The 22,162-nt window shown below is 45.7% G+C and overlaps 2 protein-coding genes across 6 annotated transcripts in view; one reads left to right on the plus strand and one right to left on the minus strand.

The window, feature by feature from the left end:
• Positions 1 to 2,258, plus strand: part of si:dkey-30c15.13 (uncharacterized protein LOC558731 homolog) — a 4,639-nt gene extending 2,381 nt beyond the window's left edge. The window contains exons 4-6 of the mRNA XM_036551718.1: positions 925 to 1,035; positions 1,399 to 1,545; positions 2,035 to 2,258. Coding sequence (XP_036407611.1) covers positions 925 to 1,035; positions 1,399 to 1,545; positions 2,035 to 2,094 — 318 coding nt within the window. The 3' untranslated portion in view covers positions 2,095 to 2,258. The remainder of the gene's footprint in view (positions 1 to 924; positions 1,036 to 1,398; positions 1,546 to 2,034) is intronic.
• A 2,806-nt stretch (positions 2,259 to 5,064) lies between these two features.
• Positions 5,065 to 14,800, minus strand: LOC118792926 (serine-rich adhesin for platelets-like). 5 transcript variants are annotated; one of them, XM_036550777.1, is made up of 11 exons: positions 14,705 to 14,800; positions 14,141 to 14,345; positions 13,926 to 14,056; positions 12,700 to 12,797; positions 10,792 to 11,215; positions 10,256 to 10,450; positions 8,991 to 9,092; positions 8,727 to 8,886; positions 7,524 to 7,577; positions 6,691 to 6,759; positions 5,065 to 5,880 (listed from the first exon to the last, which is right to left on the minus strand). In XM_036550777.1, the coding sequence occupies exons 1-11, from the start codon at positions 14,708 to 14,710 to the stop codon at positions 5,828 to 5,830; spliced, it is 1,497 nt and encodes a 498-aa protein (XP_036406670.1). In that variant the 5' UTR covers positions 14,711 to 14,800; the 3' UTR covers positions 5,065 to 5,827. The 5 variants fall into 5 exon arrangements, with proteins under 5 accessions (XP_036406670.1, XP_036406669.1, XP_036406668.1 ...); XM_036550776.1 differs by lacking the exon at positions 14,705 to 14,800 and adding an exon at positions 14,607 to 14,691; XM_036550775.1 differs by lacking the exon at positions 14,705 to 14,800 and adding an exon at positions 14,558 to 14,691.
• Between the last annotated feature and the right edge of the window lie 7,362 nt (positions 14,801 to 22,162).

Below are 22,162 nucleotides of genomic sequence, written 5' to 3' on the forward strand. Positions count from 1 at the left end.
TAGAGTCTGATCTGCAGCTGATATGCAGGGTTAGGGTTAGAGTCTGATCTGCAGGGTTAGGGTTAGAGTCTGATCTGCAGCTGATCTGCAGGGTTAGGGTTAGAGTCTGATCTGCAGCTGATCTGCAGGGTAAGGGTTAGAGTCTGATCTGCAGCTGATCTGCAGGGTTAGGGTTAGAGTCTGATCTGCAGCTGATCTGCATGGTTAGGGTTAGAGTCTGATCTGCAGCTGATCTGCGGGGTTAGGGTTAGAGTCTGATCTGCAGCTGATCTGCAGGGTTAGGGTTAGAGTCTGATCTGCAGCTGATCTGCAGGGTTAGGGTTAGAGTCTGATCTGCAGCTGATCTGCAGGGTAAGGGTTAGAGTCTGATCTGCAGCTGATCTGCAGGGTTAGGGTTAGAGTCTGATCTGCAGCTGATATGCAGGGTTAGGGTTAGAGTCTGATCTGCAGGGTTAGGGTTAGAGTCTGATCTGCAGCTGATCTGCAGGGTTAGGGTTAGAGTCTGATCTGCAGCTGATCTGCAGGGTAAGGGTTAGAGTCTGATCTGCAGCTGATCTGCAGGGTTAGGGTTAGAGTCTGATCTGCAGCTGATCTGCATGGTTAGGGTTAGAGTCTGATCTGCAGCTGATCTGCGGGGTTAGGGTTAGAGTCTGATCTGCAGCTGATCTGCAGGGTTAGGGTTAGAGTCTGATCTGCAGCTGATCTGCAGGGTTAGGGTTAGAGTCTGATCTGCAGCTGATATGCAGGGTTAGGGTTAGAGTCTGATCTGCAGCTGATATGCAGGGTTAGGGTTAGAGTCTGATCTGCAGGGTTAGGGTTAGAGTCTGATCTGCAGCTGATCTGCATGGTTAGGGTTAGAGTCTGATCTGCAGCTGATATGCAGGGTTAGGGTTAGAGTCTGATCTGCAGCTGTGTCTTCTGCAGGTCAGCACCCTCATGGGCCTCAACATCTTCAGCCTCATCCTGGGTTTCTGTGCTGTTCTCACCCACAGTCTGCATATCACAACCCAGACCACATTGTCCAGCAGGGAGCAGGTGAGTGTGTGTGTGTGTGTGAGAGAGAGAGAGTGAGTGAGTGTGTGTGTGTGTGTGTGTGAGAGAGAGAGAGGGAGTGTGTGTGTGTGTGAGAGAGAGGGAGTGAGTGTGTGTGTGTGTGTGAGAGAGAGAGAGTGTGTGTGTGTGTGTGTGTGTGTGTGAGAGAGAGAGGGAGTTAGTATGTGTGTGTGTGTGTGTGAGAGAGAGAGAGAGAGAGGGAGTGTGTGTGTGAGAGAGAGAGAGGGAGTGTGTGTGTGTGTGTGTGTGTGTGAGAGAGAGAGGGAGTGAGTGTGTGTGTGTGTGTGTGTGTGTGTGTGTGTGTGTGTGTGTGTCCTCTCTCTCACCTTCTCTCCTTGTCTGTAGTGGGTAGGTGCCTATGTGGCGAAGGGTAGCTCCATATTCTTCACACTGCAATGTGTACTGGCCTCTGCCTACACACTCTTCCTCATCTGGAGGGGTCTGAGTCGCTACAGCACCCCCTACAGACAGTCCTACTGCGCCCTCCCTCAGGTACAAGCACACGTTCCCTCACTCAAATACCACACAATTATTTACACAGTCACAATCAGACATTTACAACCTGTACCACACTAATAATTATATACGACTCACAACACACACACGTTTGCAGTCTACACCATACCAATACGTATTTACAAAACATAACCAATTACAATTTCTAACACACAGAGGACTGATAACGCACAAAATCCATTCACACACATCTTATGCTTATGACCACAAACATCAGAATTTCCCTACTCAGGAGTAGCAGGGAGGTGTGGAGTACTCACAGGAGTAACAGATTATCACATTAGTAGTGTGGTTGTAGAAGTAGTAGCGTAAGGAGCAGCTGTATTGTAGGAGCAGCAGTAAGAGTAAGTTGTGAGTATTTGAGTAGAAATAAAACAGTTGCACAAACTTTTACTTCTTATGTCACGATTGCACACTCCCCTCCAGCACTGGGACTGAGACTGAGAGCCCCTGTTTTGTGTGCAGGGTGGAGAGGAGCAGTCAGACCTCCTGCTCTCTGCTGATAGTGGAGACTTCAGTCTCTGACTGGCCCCTCAGAGATGCACCTGCAGCAAGACACCCCGGGGACTTTCTGTGAAAACACCAGCCGCAGATAAATGTCATCTTAACTCTGTGAGCACAGTGAGATTATAGCAGCATCCTGACCACGTACATTTGAGAAAAATGACATCCACACAATCACCACACTTAAAAACAGTATATACAGTACCAGTCAAATTTGGACACACCTACTCGTAGAAGCGTTTTTCTTTATTTTTACTATTGTTGACATTGTAGATTAATAGTAAAGTGTTCAACACTATGAATTAACGCAAATGGAATTATGCAGTGACTAAAAAGTGTTAAAAACAAATCAAAACAATCTCATTCTTCAACGTGGCCAAAAATTTTTTTAGAAAATGTCTACGAGACAAATTTCAAGCAGTTCATCACCCATAAATCTTTTAGATCAAAATGTCTTTGAATACATGTTTCTCATCTTACTCAGGTGTGTGACTTTTGACTGGCACTGTGTGTGTGTATACTCCAGCCAGCTTCTGGCTATCAGGAGAACGCTTCAATGGCAGACCAACATTTCAGTGCTTCTGCTGACCCTTAGAGAAGAGGCACTTCGCATGTCAGAGTAATGTGTGTTTAATGTGTGAATAAGGCACTGCCCCCTGTCCTGATTACTGTCCTGACACATACACACCACATGTTCCCGTGGTGCACTGTACCACTTCCTGTGCATATATTGCTCACAATAAACTGTACAAAAATAAATTATATCAATACAAATATATTGGTGTACAGTAAGCCAATGATTCTGTCCTATTATTTAACAGTGCATATTTCATCTTGATTTCTGAAGAGATAGAAAGAGAGTGAAGATAAGTACAAGCATGTGTGTGTGTGTGTGTGTGTGTGTGTGTGTGTGTGTGTGTGTGAGTGTGTGTGTGTGTGTGTGTTTGTATGTATGTGTGTGTGTTTGCATGTGTGTGTGTGTGTTTGTGAGTGGTTGTGTGTGTGTGTTTGTGAGTGTGTGAGTGTGTGTGTGAGAGATGGTGCAGGCCTTTGACCGGGTGGTGCGGCCCGTTGGCCGGGTGCTGCAGGCCGCAGGCCGTTGGCCGGGTGGTGCGGCCCGTTGGCCGGGTGCTGCAGGCCGCAGGCCGTTGGCCGGGTGGTGCGGCCCGTTGGCCGGGTGGTGCGGCCCGTTGGCCGGGTGGTGCGGCCCGTTGGCCGGGTGGTGCAGGCCGCAGGCTGTTGGCCGGGTGGTGCAGGCCGCAGGCCGTTGGCCGGGTGGTGCGGCCCGTTGGCCGGGTGGTGCAGGCTGCAGGCTGTTGGCCGGGTGGTGCCGCCCGTTGGCCGGGTGGTGCGGCCCGTTGGCGGTCTGCCCTGTGCACTGGAGCAGCTGGTGGTGGAGAGGAAGAGGAGAGAGAGGAAGGAATGCAGCCTGTACCGACATGCCTGACCATCTGCGTCTCTCCCGAATTTCATCTCTCTGCTCACAGTAAAGCTGAGCCTGATGCCTGTGCGTGTGTGTGTATAAAACTGTGTGAAAGCTAAATAACACTATCAGAGAAATTTTCACTCCTTTAGCTGATATAAGAGCTGGAAGCACTGTTATATACTGTAGTGGCAGTATACACTACTATATACCATAGTAACAGCAAGCATATTATGAACAGTGCTGTTTTTTCAGAGATATTCCCATTTTAAAGTAATAATGATGCTGGTTTAGACTTACATTTACATTTATTCATTTAGCAGATGCTTTTATCCAAAGCGACATACAAAAGTGCATATAGTAGGCAGGCACAAGGGCAGGATGTGTACAGGTCATACAATGCAGATAGTGCTGAAGCTGAGCACAAGGTCAGTGTAGCGAGACAGAACTAATCTGATCTGAGGTTACATATATCAAATACAGTCACTGGGACAATAAAGTGCTGCTATACTACCTAGGCAAAAACGTGCTACAAGTACAAGGTCAGAGATAGTGCCACAAGTACAGCCAAGAATCATAGATTTACAAGGTTAAGTGGCAAGGGTGTCGGTCCAGGCAGAGTCTGCAGAGGTGTGTCTTCAGCCACGCCTGAAGGGTTGGAGTGAAGGAGGGTGTTCTCAGGCGGGTGGGGAGATCATTCCACCATTGGGGGGCGATGACGCAAAATCAACGTTGTGAGGACGTTGGCCTTTCGTTCTGATGATCTCAGTAACGGGGTGACGCGGGAGAACTTTGGAAGATTGTAGATCAGCCTAGCAGCTGCGTTTTGGATGAGCTGCAGCGGCTGAATGGTGCAGGCTGGGCGGTCTGCAAGGAGGGCATTGCAGTAGTCCCGGCAGTAGAGCACGGTGGCCTGGACAAGCAGCAGGGTGGGGTAGGTGGTCAAAAAAGGGCGAATCCTCCTGATGTTGAAGAGGAGGAATCGACAGGAGCCTGTTGTCTGCGAGATGTAGTCGAAGTCCAGCCTGTTGTCGAGGGTGACACCCAGGCTCCTCACCGATGTGGAGGAGGTTACCGTGGTGCCAGTAAACAGTAAACAGATGTAAACTCATTTCCCTCATTGCTCAGCTGTGTTAAGGGTACAGCGTTTACTTTGTAAAGTTGGTGATGTCACCATCGTGCAACAAGCTGGTTTTGTAATCGGCAGACAGCGTGCAACAGAAAAAGTACTTTGATAAATTACTTTTTCCTCAAAATACATTAGGTGCTACAGTAACTCACTGAGGATGTGAGATTCGTTTTCGATTTTGACTGTCACATTCCTAAGCCTTTCCTCCAGTCTTCACTGCTGTCTCCTGTACAGTTGGTGAGTGAGCCCAAATAATAATACTGAGCCTCATTTTTACATCTCAACTCTGACACATTACATCACATTACATTTCATTTCATTCAATTAGCTCTTATCCAGAGCCACTTCCAGCACAAGAGAACAGAAGTGTGGGGATTGAGGTGGAACCGAGATGCAGTCTGAAGAGGTGGGTCTTCAGTGAATTGGAAGATGGCCAGTGATTCCGCTGTCCTGACCCCCATGGGGAATCCATTCCACCACTGAGACACCAGTACAGACAGGGATGGTTTGTATAAGGGGGCTGTCCCAATCACTGTCCTGTATACCAGCGCTAAGGTTTTGAACTTGATGTGAGGAATAACAGGAAGCCAATGAAGTGAGGTCAGGAAGGTAACTTTACCACATTTAGGGAGAATGTAGACAAGTCGTGCGGCTGCATTCTGGATTAGTCGCAAGGGTTTGATGGCACAGGCAAGAAGACAGGCAAAGAGGGAGTTACAGTGGTCCAGGCGTGAGAGGACCAGGGCCTGGACTGGGATGTGTTAGTAAGTTCCTACTACTGCCTGTCTTATAAAACATTACTGACTACTACCTCTGCCCCTGGGCAGGGGTCTGCGGAAACCCTAACCTCTTGTGTCAGTGTGAGAAGGGACACAGCCCCTGCTGCAGAAGGGTCAGAGCAGGCAGAAGCCCCATAAAGACCCGCAGGGAGGAGGAGAGCAGCAGAAGGTGGGGGGAGAGGAGGAGGTGCCATTCGCAAGCAGCTGGTGCAGTGGGTAGGAGAGGTTAGTGGGTGATTTTAACACCTGTTTTATGGATTGGATTAGTTTGAGGAGAATAGGTGTGAATACAGGACCTACAGTTATTGAACTCTCATTTGTTAGGTAATGGTGTTGTTCCTGCAGGTGGGTTGTATATGACATATTGAATGTGGAGGATTAATATGGAGTCAAACAGGAGGGGATCCCATCACTGTAGCTCCTTCAGACTGGAGACCACAGCATCCTGAAGAACAGGCTAGCAGCCAGCATTAGCCCTGCAGAAACACACAGTGCGTTGCATTACTGCCATTACCTGCAGAAACACACAGTGCGTTGCATTACTGCCATTACCTGCAGAAACACACAGTGCGTTACATTACTGCCATTACCTGCAGAAACACACAGTGCGTTGCATTACTGCCATTACCTGCAGAAACACACAGTGCGTTACATTACCGCCATTACATTACTCAGCCAGAGTGGTTGCACACAGTGGCCTGACAAGCTGTGCTAACATGAGCAAGCATCAGTGCTGAACACAGTGCTAAGCACTGCGCTGATATCAGAAGCGTGTGCCCAACATGTGAGTGTCACGCAATCTGCACAGCCTGCAGACCATGCCATTCTAAATACCATGCTAACACATAATCTGAGGAAAACCTCCACACATCTAATCACAGAAAATTCTGAAGTACACTTCCGCATATATAACTAGACTTAAGAGAGATAAGGCAGTAATCAGCTGAGTGCTCAGAGTGCTGCTTTGGGGCCATCTGAGAGAGAGTGCAGTTTGGGGTAATTCCTATTTGTAATGGTAGTTTGGGATAATCCACCTCTCCTCCCCACCTGATCTTCAGATGTGTTTGTCTTTGAGTATATTCTCTGCCTTGCTGAGTTGTTCATGAGAAGGGCAATATGTTACATGTATTTCAATTAACTGGCAAAATTCCTTCTTGAATTGATGTTATCCCAGAATGCTTTGCAGGATTTCCAGCAATGCCTGTCTCACAGCTACAGCAGTGGACACTGCCTTTAAAACTGGCGATGTTAAAACATGGAGCCCTTGTTTATGACAGCGGCGTTACCTTCACAGCCTGCGCCTGCTGCCCCGGAGGGAGTCGATCCCTGAGACGGGCTCAGAGTGCTGCCTGTTCCTGGAAAACACAAAGTGTGAAAAATGACCTTTTACTGCTATTGTTTTTACGCTAACCTTGCGGTCATCACTTTTGCGTTGAAATCTGAAAAATATGGGTGTCTGTTCCCACCAAAGCTAATGGGTGATCAGTACTGCCACTCTTACTAAGATATTCCAAATGACTCCATCACAAACAAACTCAACATAGTGATAACATGAAAGAAAATGCTACGTAATGAGCTTACATCTTTGTGACATTACTGCATTGTGTGCTAATGATGCACATACATGCATGTGTTCCTATGTGTTTTGTGTGTGTGCGTGCGTGTGTGTGAGTGTGACTGTACGCGTGTGTATGTCTGCATGTAAAGCACTGCAGTGTGTGTGCGTGCGTGTGTGTGAGTGTGACTGTACGCGTGTGTATGTCTGCATGTAAAGCACTGCAGTGTGTGTGCGTGCGTGTGTGTGAGTGTGACTGTACGCGTGTGTATGTCTGCATGTAAAGCACTGCAGTGTGTGTGCGTGCGTGTGTGTGAGTGTGACTGTACGCGTGTGTATGTCTGCATGTAAAGCACTGCAGTGTGTGTGTGTGCGTGTGTGTGAGTGTGACTGTACGCGTGTGTATGTCTGCATGTAAAGCACTGCAGTGTGTGTGTGTGCGTGTGTGTGAGTGTGACTGTACGCGTGTGTATGTCTGTATGTAAAGCACTGCAGTGTGTGTGTGTGAGGTGCTGCAGTTGCAGGTATCAGAGCTGCATGCTGCCTGCTTGTATTTTACATTACCTGCAGGAAGTTCAGCAGTGACACCTCGAGTGACATTAGGAGTGCCCAGCCTTCCTGCAAAACACAGTGGCCACAGACAGATGCAGAGCTTTCTTAAAGTGTCACACAGAGCCATTTCTGACCCTGTTTTTACACTGATCCAGCAGTCACCACACCCTGCTCCCTCTGAGGACGCTGGCTTACTGTCACTGCAACCACAGTCAGCCAGCTACATCAGCCCTGAACCTCTTATATCACTAACATAAGTATGTGAATGTGTGAGTGTGAGTGTGAGTGTGAGTGTGAGTGTGTGTGTGTGTGTGTGTGTGTGTGTGTGTGTGTGTGTGTGTGTGTGTGAGTGAGAGAGTGTGTGTGTATGTGTGTGTTAGTAGTAAAACAGTAAAATTTGCAGATGATACAAAACTACGAGGTCTAGCCAACAGTATAGAATCAACTAAGGTAATACAGGAAGACCTAAACAGCATCCAAAAGTGGGCAGATGACATTCAATTTAGATGAATGTAAAGTCTTGCATGTGGGAAATAAGAACCTTAGACAAGACTACTTCATGGGGGAAAAAACTAGAATGTGCTCAATGTGAAAAAGACTCGGTAGTAATAGTTGACCCAAACTTAACAGGATCTAGGCAATGTGCTGTAGCAGTAAAAAAGGCCAACAGGATGCTGGGATATATAGCCAAAAGTATTGAGTATATATCTAAAGAGGTTATATTGAAATTATACAATGTCAGACCTCACTTGGAATTCAAGTTACTTAACTTATTTAGACTTAGCGAGAAGAGGCTTAGGGGTGATTTAATTGAGGTTTTTAAATTTATAAAAGGATTCAATAAGGTGAACTACAATACATTTTTAGGGTGAGTTCAGTCTGTAGAACAAGAGGAGATAAATAGAAACTAGTTAAGAGTAAGTTCCGCACTGATGTAAGGAAATATTATTTTACACAAAGAGTTATCAATACATGGAATAGGTTGCCAGGTCATGTAGTTCAGGCAGAGACCCTTGCTGTGTTCAAATTCAGACTTAGTTGGGCTGAATGGCCTGTTCTCGTCATAATATGTTATGTTCTTATGTTGTTATGTGTGTGTGTGTGTGTGTGTGTGTGTGAGTGAGAGAGTGTGTGTGTATGTATTGGAGGGATAGACCCCCTGAAACTCAGGACTTCATAACGAACACAAACAAGTGAACAGATCTCATCTCTCACCTTCCGCAAAGGTGCCTGTGGCGATGTAGAAGCGCATGTTTCTGGGGGTTAGTGCCCGGATGGTTCCGGAGGTGATATTGGTCAGAATGGAGGTGCTGTTGATGGAGGACGAGGAACGCAGAACACCCTTAGAAACTGATCCCACGCTTCTGACCGTCTCCTAAAATACCAACACATCATAATCACACAGAGACTTCACAATCATCCTCATATCACGATCACACAGACAGATCATGTAATCACACAGATATCACCGTCACTTACTGGCTGGCTGGTTCCGGTCAGAGCGGTTCCATTAAACTGAGAGAGGAGCAGCGCAAAGGTTCCGTTTGGGTATGGAACAGAAACGGCTGCCGTAGTGCTGATCTGAGAACAGCCACACAGACAGGAGAAGCAGAGGGTGTTTCAGCCACAGCAAACACAGCAGGTACAGAAACGCACCCATCCAGTGGCGTTAAACACACCCATTCCATTACATGGCATAAATAACCTTAAACATAAAATGCATGTTTATTTATCAAATGTATACATTTGAGCATACATTAATTTAACTGGACTCGCATTTCACTCAGAGCTGGGGCTGGAATCACTACAGCCTGTTTCCTCATCTTGTGTGTCTTAAATGAATTTTCGATATGGAATGCAACCACACAAAGAAGCTCACCATTCACTCTCTCAGCTCCCTCCTCAGATGTGCAGTTCAGTATCTAGCGCATTGATCAAGGACTTTGATCTGTTTTATGTACGATAGCCACCTGTAGTAGCCTTAGATGCTGCTTCCTTGCTGTAGTCAGTTACTGCGGCGGTCTGCCATTCCTGAGCAGTAATGCAGAGAGGCGGACACTGCTCCGCTATCGCGGGAAACATGCAGACTCTTTATTCAGTTTAACTACCTGCACAAACAAAGCAGGTTAACTGGTGTAAAGTAGCCCTGTGTATGTGTGCATAGAAGCAGGCAGAGTGTGTTTCCTTACTGTGTTACTGGAAGAGTGTGTGCTCGTACTGTGTTACTGGCAGAGTGTGTGCTCGTACTGTGTTACTGGCAGAGAGTGTGTGTTCTTACTGTGTTACTGGCAGAGAGTGTTCTTACTGTGTTACTGGCAGAGAGTGTTCTTACTGTGTTACTGGCAGAGAGTGTGTTCTTACTGTGTTACTGGCAGAGTGTGTGCTCGTACTGTGTTACTGGCAGAGTGTGTGCTCGTACTGTGTTACTGGCAGAGAGTGTGTGTTCTTACTGTGTTACTGGCAGAGAGTGTTCTTACTGTGTTACTGGCAGAGAGTGTTCTTACTGTGTTACTGGCAGAGTGTGTGCTCGTACTGTGTTACTGGCAGAGAGTGTGTTCTTACTGTGTTACTGGCAGAGTGTGTGTGTTCTTACTGTGTTACTGGCAGAGAGTGTGTGTTCTTACTGTGTTACTGGCAGAGAGTGTGTTCTTACTGTGTTACTGGCAGAGAGTGTGTGTTCTTACTGTGTTACTGGCAGAGAGTGTGTGTTCTTACTGTGTTACTGGCAGAGAGTGTGTTCTTACTGTGTTTTGGACAGGCTCGGTGCCCACAGCAATGTATCCAGGAGTTTCACCCCTCATCTGTAGTAGAGCCTGAACTTTGGATTGATTTAGGAAGGAGATCAGCACAAAGAGACAGGGTGCTGTTCCTGCTGGCTCACAGCCTGGGGGGGAGCGGATGCAGATGTCTGTCCGCCCACAGGTGCCTGCAGAGATTTCCTGGAGAAGGGCAGGGGTCATTCTCACACCTGACCTTTAACATCTTCTTTCAGTTAGTGTATGAGTCAGTATTCTCACCTTAATCTTCGTATTAGAGTCAGTGTTCTAGCCTTAATAATCCCTTCAGACACATCCACTATCACAAATTAATATAACTATTAACTATTAGTATATAACTATATAACTATAACTATAACTGTAACTAATATTATATTATTAACTAGGATTATATAACTAATATACTTATCGAATTTAAATTTACACTTTAACACAAAAACATTTGCAGTGTTTGATTAAATGTAATCCCCTTGAGTGGTTCTGTGTGTAGCATATATACTTACACTGTCTGCAAAAGGAGCAGATGTAGCTGCAGGGGGAGGGGCAGTTGTTGCTGTAGTAGCATCAGGGGCAGTTGTTGCTGTAGTAGCATCAGGGGCAGTTGTTGCTGTAGTAGTGTCAGGGGCAGTTGTTGCTGTAGTAACATCAGGGGCAGTTGTTGCTGTAGTAACATCAGGGGCAGTTGTTGCTGTAGTAACATCAGGGGCAGTTGTTGCTGTAGTAGTGTCAGGGGCAGTTGTTGCTGTAGTAGTGGTAGGGGCAGTTGTTGCTGTAGTAACATCAGGGGCAGTTGTTGCTGTAGTAACATCAGGGGCAGTTGTTGCTGTAGTAGTGGTAGGGGCTGATGTTGTCTGGCCACCAAGTCTGGTGACTGTATCACTGGAAACTCTCTCCCAGAAAACAGTTAACATCTTGATGAATGTGGCTCTGAAAAAACAGGGTTTGAAAAGGCACTGAGTGCTGTACACATCCCTGCACAGGTTAAACAGAACAGCCCACGCTATCCTGTAACGTACACACACACACACACACACACACACACACTCACTCACACACACACACACACACTCACACACACACTCACACACACACACACACACACACACACACACACACACACACACACACACACACACACACACACACACACACACACACACTTAGACTCACTCTTACACACACACAAACTCACACATACACACATACTTAGACTCACTCTTACACACACACACAAACACACACATACACACATACTTAGACTCACTCTTACACACACACACAAACACACACATACACACATACTTAGACTCACTCTTACACAAACACACACACACACACACACAGTAAATACAGCATTTTAAAAGAAGTACAGCAGTACATACATGCAAAGCAAAGTGCAAAAAGAATTTCAGGCCTGTATCAGGAAGTCATAGCTAGTTAAATTACTAAATAGGCCATAAAACAATAAATCAGATCATCTCAAGATTGTGTCAGGGGAAAAAAACTCATAGTTTTCCTCAAGTTCAAATATTTTCCTCAATATTCAAATATTGTCCTTTCGATAAAAGTGTCTGCCAAATGAATAAATGTAAGTATATTTTACAGTAAGTTTCAAACTGTATATTTAGACTCTTCCTTAGCTGTTAGCCTGCATGAATGGAAAAACACAGAATAATAATATGTGTAGCGCTTGACCTGCCCGAGTCATGATTTGGCTGTAAATATCCTTGTAAAAATGTACTGCAGTTACTTCAGGTGAAAGTACAGTACAGGAAGTACCTGGCGAGTGAGCGTGTACACGGTGGGAGTCAGTATTTAACTGTTAAAGAATGTTTTTCTCAGATACTTACAGTGGCTGAACAAAGCTGAACATTCGGCAAACTGGTTAGAAGTAGCGAGCTGAATAAAGCGTGTGTGCTTCATCACACTGCAGTGCCTGAGTGTATTTTGCGCACCTCACTGTATAGTGTTTCAGTGTTTGGGATTCAGACTGAAATGACTTCACCCGTATGTTGAAATGGGCGGCAGAAAGCTACGCGCTATGAGCAACTGTGAATTGTGCTTTCCTTCCTGGAGCCTGGTGACCGATAGATTTTTTTGTCTTATGCTTTATGTCTGCAGACAACTGTGGAATATTTCCTTACAGTGTATTAGACACTGCGTAACACACAGCATACGAGTCTGAGATGGGAGTCTGAGTGCGTAATGCTTTTACTTATGCTTATACTTTTGCAGATATGGTCAGATCAGGGTGCAGTTTAGCTGAACCAAGGTGCAGTTTAGCTGAACCAAGGTGCAGTTCGAATATAAAACTCAAGCTCAGACTTGAACAGAGTTGCATGTATCATTTGGAGAAGCAGGGCATTACACAGGAGTTTGAATCTCAAACTTGAGGTGTTGAGTGCACTCACCGGAAGACAATGTTCCCGAGAGAGTCAGAGGCAGGGGCAGTCCAGATCGCAGTCACACTTGGCTTGAGTGAGTTTCTTGTTTGAGTCAGGGCAGACACCTTTCCAAACCATACAGATGAATCAATGTGGCTTTTAGAATGTTTGTAAAATATGCATTATGTAGCACAGTTACCACTCCACAGTAATTCTAGTAATAATCATAACTGTAATATAACAATAATAATAGGTAACTCTGGGAATATCCCAGGTCGCTCAGATACTATACTAATAGATATATGAGGTACTATAGAAGCAGTAACTTAGATACAATAGAAGCAGCTAGAAGAGACACAGCTGTCTCAGGTAAAGAGGTACAGGTGCAGGTGAGTGAGATGTAGGTGAGTAGGGTGCAGGTGAGTGAGGTGCAGGGGAGTGAGGTGGAGGGGAGTGAGGTAGAGGGGAGTGAGGTGCAGGGGAGTGAGGTGCAGGGGAGTGAGGTGGAGGGGAGTGAGGTGCAGGTGAGTGAGGTGGAGGTGAGTGAGGTGCAGGGGAGTGAGGTGCAGGGGAGTGAGGTGCAGGTGAGTGAGGTGCAGGGGAGTGAGGTGGAGGGGAGTGAGGTGCAGGTGAGTGAGGTGGAGGGGAGTGAGGTGCAGGGGAGTGAGGTGCAGGGGAGTGAGGTGCAGGGGAGTGAGGTGGAGGGGAGTGAGGTGCAGGTGAGTGAGGTGGAGGGGAGTGAGGTGCAGGGGAGTGAGGTGCAGGGGAGTGAGGTGCAGGGGAGTGAGGTGCAGGGGAGTGAGGTGCAGGTGAGTGAGGTGCAGGGGAGTGAGGTGCAGGGGAGTGAGGTAGAGGGGAGTGAGGTGCAGGGGAGTGAGGTGCAGGGGAGTGAGGTGCAGGTGAGTGAGGTGCAGGGGAGTGAGGTGGAGGGGAGTGAGGTGCAGGTGAGTGAGGTGGAGGGGAGTGAGGTGCAGGGGAGTGAGGTGCAGGTGAGTGAGGTGCAGGGGAGTGAGGTAGAGGGGAGTGAGGTGCAGGTGAGTGAGGTGGAGGTGAGTGAGGTAGAGGGGAGTGAGGTGCAGGGGAGTGAGGTGCAGGTGAGTGAGGTGCAGGGGAGTGAGGTGGAGGGGAGTGAGGTGCAGGGGAGTGAGGTGCAGGTGAGTGAGGTGCAGGTGAGTGAGGTGCAGGGGAGTGAGGTGCAGGTGAGTGAGGTGCAGGTGAGTGAGGTGCAGGGGAGTGAGGTGCAGGTTACGCACCTCTGCACCGCACAGCAGCCTTGTGGTCTCCACTGAGTCCGTGACAGAGAAGCTTCCCACAGGTTCACCCCCCTCCACCGTCTGTGCCACCACCAGGAAGCCTCTAAACTGCTCGCTTCCTGAGAGGGTCACTGTGGGAGAGTCATCATCAGAGTCGCTGCCAGAGAAAGACCGCTTTCAGTGTCTCAGCTTTGATGCCGTATTCTGTGTTTTACCTCTGATGGTGTCTCCTGGCTGATAGCTACTCGTGTTGGCTGTAACAGTGTAGGGTGGAGATGAGGTCTGTTGTGTGCTACCGAAGTGGTTGACCTTCAGGGTGGTGCAGACTGATGCTGGTATATTGCTGCCACTAGAAAACCCGCTGACAGACCTCCACACGCACAGTCCAATAAGGAGAGCCACACACAGCCTGTCACTCTTCTGCATGGAGAGGAGACACATCAAACAGTGCATTTACCCCCACCCTAAAAAACGGCAAGAAGAGAGCAATGATCTCTCTTCAAAGCATTCCATACTCTTCATCAGCTTATGAAATTTAAACTCAAAAATCTGCTCCACACTGCTGTAATACTGCTGTGACTGTCACCGCCTTACAGCCCTGCCGTCTCAGACCTGCAGAAAGACGCACTCACCTGCATGCTGATCTGCACTGTCTCTCGGTGGGCAGAAAGACGCACTCACCTGCATGCTGATCTGCACTCTCTCTCGGTGGGCAGAAAGACGCACTCACCTGCCTGCTGATCTGCACTCTCTCTCGGTGGGCAGAAAGACGCACTCACCTGCATGCTGATCTGTACTGTGTGTCTGCCTGTGACCTCACCGCTTTTACACAAACCAGCACCTTTACACACCTTTCCACACCTTTCCGTGTGACTTAGCTCACTAACTGCTCGACCTGTTTGTGAGTCAGCCATGCCTTTATCCGTGTGTGCATGGGGGCAGAAAGAAGGAACTGCCAAAATAAACAGACAACAAGGAGGAAGATGCTGAGGGCAGAACAATGCACTCCATGTCGTCATGGATCATGCTGTCATGCAGGAACCACGTAGCATTTGTGTTTACAGTAACAGTACCAGTCAAAGGTATGTAGACACCTCAGTGGGGGGCAGTGGGGGGGGGGGGGGGGGGGGGGGGGTCTAAATTCTCTGTAATACACATGAACAGACAGCCATCTCACTGCCCTTGGAGGTTTACTCAGAGGAATGTGGTCACCCAGGTCTGATGCCCTTTTAGCCTGTCAACATATCACCATCAATAGCAGCTTGGATTTCCCCTCTCTGACTCTGGCTCCAGTCCAAGTTTTGCTTTAAAACAGGCATGTCTTCATGTCTCAAAATAAGTTAACAGATGTTAACAGATCAATCTGCTGAAAAGATTCCAGAAATTTCTAAATCCGCAACATGAGTTATGAGCAAGATGGGCAGAGTAATGCGCAGTATCACAGGGATATGGGCAATATCACAGGGATATGGGCAGTATCACAGGGATATGGGCAATATCACAGGGATATGGGCAGTATCACAGGGATATGGGCAGTATCACAGGGATATGGGCAGTATCACAGGGTTAAGGGCAGTATCACAGGGTTAAGGGCAGTATCACAGAGATATGGGCAGTATCACAGGGATATGGGCAGTATCACAGGGATATGGGCAATATCTTAGAGTCCGAAGGCCGGACTCTGGAACTAAGGCTAATGTAATGAGAATTCTTCCATCAGTTCCAAAAGGGCCTGTTTCCCAGAGCAGCTCACTATGGAAACTCCAGGGTTTGCAGATTCTCATATCTGAAGGAATGATCCTCATAACTGCTTCTCTGCCACTGTTCCTTTCTCTGAAAGACTTTAGCTGATAATTTTGTTAGAGTTAGAGTTTTTATCTAAAGCCACTTACAGGGTCATAATTACAGACACACTCACACACACACACACAAGAGGATTCAGCTGTTTGTGCTATAGGATACCTCATTTGTGTTGTAGGATTTTGAATTTTTGGGGTTAGGGTTAGGTTTTGAAGGTAACCAGATGTCATTTCACCATCGATGTTAGATATTCTCCTTTTAAACACAGACATATCTAATTTGTGCTATCTGAAAATGTGTAGAACGGTTTTAAATTTGGTAAATTGTACTATGTATGTGCACAAAAGTTTTCCAAAACTGTTCATTATGGTTTTTACAATCATTTTCACATGTGTCTCAATACCATGTCCACTTTTCAAAACACTCAACACATCCACCATATCAGTAGACTATATGAACTAAACTGTGTATACTTTTGCATTGCTTTGATACAAAATGCATTCAATCACCACTTCTTTTGAAATTCATGAATACCTCTCTCAGTCAATGTTCACCACCAGCAAAATTCTGTACAACTACAGCACATTTTGCAGACATTTAGATACTCTGTTCAAAACAGTTAACTTTCAGTTCAAAGCCTAACAAAATTTAGATCACTGTAGATGGAAATATGCTGCATTTTGACAGACAAATGAAACTATACACTTGAAATAAGACTGATTATTCTGATTATTCTGATTTTAGCAGAAAGTTTATTCAGTTTTTTGTTTGCAGCCTTGTTACCATCTATACAAAAGTGGTCATATTTGCATTGAAATGTGCATGTATATAGGCAAAATATAGATGTAGTTGTCACTGAAGAGATTTTTCCACTATTACTGCTGTATATGTAAGTCATGGGCTATCAGTGAGAGAAAGTGACCCAAGAATGCAACTACAGTAAATTTACCATACTCAACAGTGGTATCTACAGTACTGTGGCAGGCAAAACAACAGATCAAAAAGTTTGATCTTGGTGTCATGATAGCTGCTTGGCTTCAAATATTTATGGGGTGTGGGCGAAATACCCAGTGGCAAACAAAACATCTGGGGGGGGGGGGGGGTCATTGCAATGAAAAGCAAATACATTATTTTGTGTTTTTTCATACAAAGTGGGATGTAATGTCAGCCCTATGTTGGAGACAGTGCAGAAATCTGCTGTGATTTCAAAACCGGACTACTCGATAATGCTTTGTCGCACAGAGAAACAGAGAGTAACATCAGAAAGGGGAAGTTCTGCTGTTTTATATTGATATGCTATGAAGCGATAGGGACTTCGTGACTTATTCAACTGAGAAGCAGAAGAGTGAAAATAGGTGAAGAAATTAGTAAAGATATTACTTTGCAGAAGTTTGTCTTCATAACGTGATTACTTTGGTATGTACAAATATGTGGCTAACATCATTACAACGATCCGGTTCTGCTCTTTCTTGTGATACCTATGCAATGACGAGTTCATGAGTAATTCAAACAAGAGTAATGGGTGTGGAGATGGACGCAGAGCTGTATGCAGATTGTAACTATGATGAGATTTGATGTAAATAAAAAAATTATTTTTCTCGCCAACACTCAGCCAAGCATAGACAAGCAACTTTCATCGTTAACGATGAATACTTCGTGAGCAATTCAACTGAATGTTGCAGTAAATGTGAAATTCATAAAAACTGACCCAAAATACAGAGGACACCATGGATCAGCATTAGAGGTACAGCAGACTTCTAGTAGTGGTATCATGTGTTGTCGTTTCACTTACTGTACTAGAAATGAAAAGCATCTGCAAAAACTGTAAAACATACATGTAGAGTTTATAAGAATGATTCACAAGAAAAAGACATCTATAATTATTGTAGAATTATTTTTATTTCTCAATTACATTTCCATATAGAAGATATACATGTATTTTATATGTAATACACATACTGTACATATGTGCGTAGGGGGAGTCATTAACATTATCTGCTGTGAGGAGTGTTGGGCTAGTGTTGGAGTGTGTGGGTGTTGGGGTCATATTGTAGTTTCTGGGGTTGGAGTGCTTGGGTGTTGGGGTGGTGTTGCAGTATCTGGGTGTCGGGGTGGGGGTGGTGTTGGAGGTTGTAGTAACTGATTGCTGGTTGAACTTGCATAACCATGTTGTCATATTATTAAGGCCAGGATGTAGAGGGGAGGGTTAGGAACCCAGGAGACACACAGCTCAGAAACCCACACTGAATTTGTGTGGCATTCAGTGCTTCTGTTTCTGCCTCCAGCTCATCTCCACCCCCAAACCTCACTGAGCAATGAAACCCCAACTACAACACTCTGAGTCGTGCATGTTGGCACCTTCAGCTTGAACTTTGTCTTGGCTGTTTGAGCTCCATGATGCTCCGTTCCATCAGCAGGACGTGAGCAGCCAGAACAGGACTCCTGCGGACACACCTGCACAAGCAGACAGGGAAAAGCATGGACCTGCTGGCACATGGAACTGTAATGAGAAACGCGCAGATATGGGGTTAGGAGGAGGAGGAGATGCTGGATGGAGGAGGTGCAGGGCTGATGCTCCTTACCTGTAGTCATGAGGAGCGAGGAGTGAAGGGTCCATGCCAAAGAGGTACTCATTGTGCTGGAGGTGTTCGCTGTGGGGCCCGTCATTCCGTTGCTGATAGCAGCAGGAACGGAAGCACTCGCTGTAGTAGCAGAGGCTGCAGGTGGTGATGTAGTTGAGCCTGAAGCAGTGGTTGTAAAGGCTGTAGTTGGGGTTGAAGTTGCGGTCGTAGTAGAGGCTATAGTTGGGGCTGAAGTTGTGGTCGTAGTAGAGGCTGTACTTGGGGTTGAAGTTGTGGTCGCGGAAGTTGTAGTTGGGGTTGAAGTTGTGGTCGTGGCAGCTGTAGTTAGGGTTATAGTAGTGATTGCAGTTGTGGTTGTAGTTGATGCTGCAGTTGTGGTTGTAGCTGATGCTGCAGGTGTGGTTGTAGCTGATGCTGCAGGTGTGGTTGTAGTTGAGGCTGCAGTTGTGGTTGTAGCTGAGGCTGCAGGTGTGGTTGTCAGGAGGACTGCAGAAGTACCAGAGGCTGCAGCTACGCTTGATGTAGGGGGAATATCAGTAGTGCTCTGGGCTGTGCAGGTGTGCACTTCTTTACAGATGAGCAGAAAGGTCAGTAAAATCCTCCACAGCATCTCTGAGACAAAACGACAGAGTAAGGGAGGGAGGAAAGGAAGGAAAAAAGAGAGAGGAGCTGGTGGAATGAGAAGGAGGGCTGGACAGCACATTACATTACTGGCATTTAGCAGATGCCCTTATCCAGAGTGACTTACATCAGTTACAGGTTTTTACAATGTTATCCAATTATACAGCTGGATATTTACTGAGGCAATTCTGGGTTAAGTGCCTTTCCCAAGGGTACAGCAGCAGTGTCCCAGCGGGAAATCGAACTGGCAACCTTTTGGTTACAAGTCCTGCTTAACCACTATGCTACACTGCAACCCCAGCCTGAATGAGATAATTGATGTTCAAAGCTGTGTTCACATGATTTTTTTTTTGTTTTAACCTTAAGTTATTTATCCTGAACACTCAAACATTTGATAGCAAGAAGTGCGAAGTAAGGATGAAGGGAGCTAAATTAAAAATTTCCTAAAACAAACAAAATTTATATCAGTTTATATCATCTTCCTTTAACCATGTTAAGTTACCAAAGCCAGAGATACATTTGTAAGCTGCCATGTTTGTAGCTAATATTATCTACAGTTTATTTTCTTACACTTATGTAACACTCAGTAGCAATCTTTTTACAGTACATTGTTTAGCTGGTATTTCCCAGGGAAGTACTTAGTAACAATTTGAATTTACATTTAAACATGTTAAATTGTGATGACATCAGCACTGTTACTCGTATATTACCTCAAAAGCCAGTGGGGAACAGTAGGTGCCTGTGTCAGGTAATGTCTGTAAACATATGTGGTATTATCAGGTAGGTTCATCACTGTTACAGGTAATTATTATTTCCACAAAACAATAATTTTTTTCAGCTTGTTTATATTCTTGCTGAGCAATTGCCCATAATGCAGCAGCTGTTTAAAGTAACTAATATGCCCCTAACTGTTAACATTATTTTTGTTCCAGTAATATAGCCACTATTGGCAAACTCTTACCTGTTAATATACCATGTTGATGGTATATTATTCTTTATTATCAGGTACTTATTTGAAATTAGAAAAAAATCCTGGAAACTTCTACCAGCATGACTAACATAGGTTTATATGAATCGTTTCCTGATTCCGCTGTATGATGAGCACCTTGCTTGAAGGCACACGTGTCATACATGGAAAGTTAACATTACCACATCCTCCACACCTATTTCTCAGGAACTGTGCTCTTGCCACACTCACATTCCTTACCTTTAGTCGGGGATCAACAGACAGGTGTGAGAAGACGCCGTAGGTAGAGGTGAGCAGACAGGTACAGGGCTATGCAGGTATCCTGTGTTCTCACAGACATCACCCCGTAGGTTTTCACTTCTGAAATCTGTTACGGCCTTCCTCCTTCTCTCCGCACCTGGAGCTGCCAGTCACTTCCCTTGGCTTCAGTAATTATACAGATCAATTAGTGTTCTGTCACTCACAAGTAGATTTTATTGCTGATATGCAGCAGCTGGGTGCTGTGAAGGGGTCATTTCACCATGACAGGATTTTTGTCTTACCTCAGGTGCCGCCCCCCTCTCCCTTCTGCTCAGCTCGCCAGACCCCTGTCTCCAAACCGTGTCTCCTGATGTCTGATGTCCGGAAACTCACCTTCTGCTCCCTCCGAGCGCGGTAGGCATCTCCTTGTGCAACGCTTGGTCTTTCCCCGTCTTTTGGAGGAAATGCCTTTAAACGCAAAAGCTGTGACGTGTTTGGTGATGTGGACAGTCACCCCGGCATGGAGCTACAAACACACCTTTGCGTGTGTGTGTGTGTTAATGATAGGGGGCCAGGGCCATGTGGATCAGGTCACCTTTGTTCCACCTGGTCTTCATTGTTCCAAAATGAGAGGGTTTCTCCTTGCATTAGCAACAGGGTGATGCCCACAACACAGGTCTCCACACAAACAGCTCTGATGGAGGCTGGTTGGTAGGATCCTCATTCTGCCCTTTATCAAACAGTTTTAAGCCTCATTGTCAGTCATCCCTTGTTGTCACAGCATTCTTTGAACCATCCCTGAAATCAGCTCCGGGGGTTTTGTAATCTTCACCAAACCATTACATCATATTATGTTTTTGTGGCATGAGGCCATTGTACATTTTTCATTTGAAAAAGAAAATGTCTTTTTAAGTCACTGATATTACTTGTCTTCAAACATAAGCTTGTGTGTGTTGCTGTAAAATGCATAGAACATTGCTTGCTGCTGGATGCCTGCCCCTGCGGTGCTTAAATAAGCTTCCCAAGGAGAGCAAACATGTGGGCATTTTCACTGGTTCCACTGTTATTTAATGAATAGCGCACTTTTGCCTTCAGCTGTTGTGAATTGGTGATGGTTCATATATTCAGAATGTAGCAGATCTGGTCCTTAAAGTGATCATTTCTCTCAGCCTATTTTCAGTTGATTTTCTGATTATGACTGACGCATGTATTTACTGGAATAACTGGCACCAAATGCCCTTGCTGTTCTTTGAAAATGAAATGCCTTCTCTTTGCAGTGATTAAACAGATTTTTCATCTGAAATCTGTTCTTTTGGTGATAGGAATGGAGTCGAGTTGGCACTGGAGTAAAAGACATCAAAGACATCACACACAACACAGAGGTCTTCCTAAGCTTTTATTAATATCTCTTAGTTTTGTATGTAATTCATTGTAATATTACACAAAGAAATTAGCCACTCAAGTCAATTTGATTGTATCTTGTTATTTTTTTTGTTAATTACACCACTTTCCCCTTTCAGTGCTAAAGCTAAAAAAGGTCCAGGTTAACTAGCATATCAATGTCTAACTGTGAGGAGATGGTCAGAGACGGGAAGCTAACACTTCACAGAGAAAAAACAAACATGACTTCGGGAAACATACAATCACGTGATTAAAATGTAAAACCAAAGCTTGACATGCAAATACATTCAAACAGCCCCACCCAGCTCAGAATGACCACTCAGACTCCGCCCATTTCCCTATTTGGTAATCTCTCACTTTTCCATTTTTGGTACTCTCTGGGCAGGTTTCTATCACTCACTGTTGCAGCATTGGGAAGAACCCTCTCAGCAGCATCACATTTACACTCTACTCTTCCTCGCCATCATCATCACCTTAACAACCTCCACTATAACCCCTCCCGCCACCAGGATTAGCCCCTCTCATGTCGGGGTGTGGTTGGGAGAGGACTTCCAAACACACACACATGCACACAGTTCCCACTCTCACACTATGTACAACGCTATGGTCTCGCTTCTGTCTAACAG

This window comes from Megalops cyprinoides, chromosome 18 (assembly GCF_013368585.1).
Source record: "Megalops cyprinoides isolate fMegCyp1 chromosome 18, fMegCyp1.pri, whole genome shotgun sequence".
NCBI classification, from domain to species: Eukaryota; Metazoa; Chordata; class Actinopteri; order Elopiformes; family Megalopidae; genus Megalops; species Megalops cyprinoides.

Coding starts and splice junctions, on each gene's coding strand:
- LOC118792926 (XM_036550774.1), bottom strand. CDS start 14,378: ATGCACTGTTTGATGTGTCTCCTCTCCATGCAGAAGAGTGACAGGCTG. Junction 8,887..8,990: donor TGACCGGAACCAGCCAGCCA/GTAAGTGACGGT, acceptor TTGGTATTTTAG/GAGACGGTCAGAAGCGTGGG. Junction 7,578..8,726: donor CACAGGCACCTTTGCGGAAG/GTGAGAGATGAG, acceptor TGTGTTTTGCAG/GAAGGCTGGGCACTCCTAAT.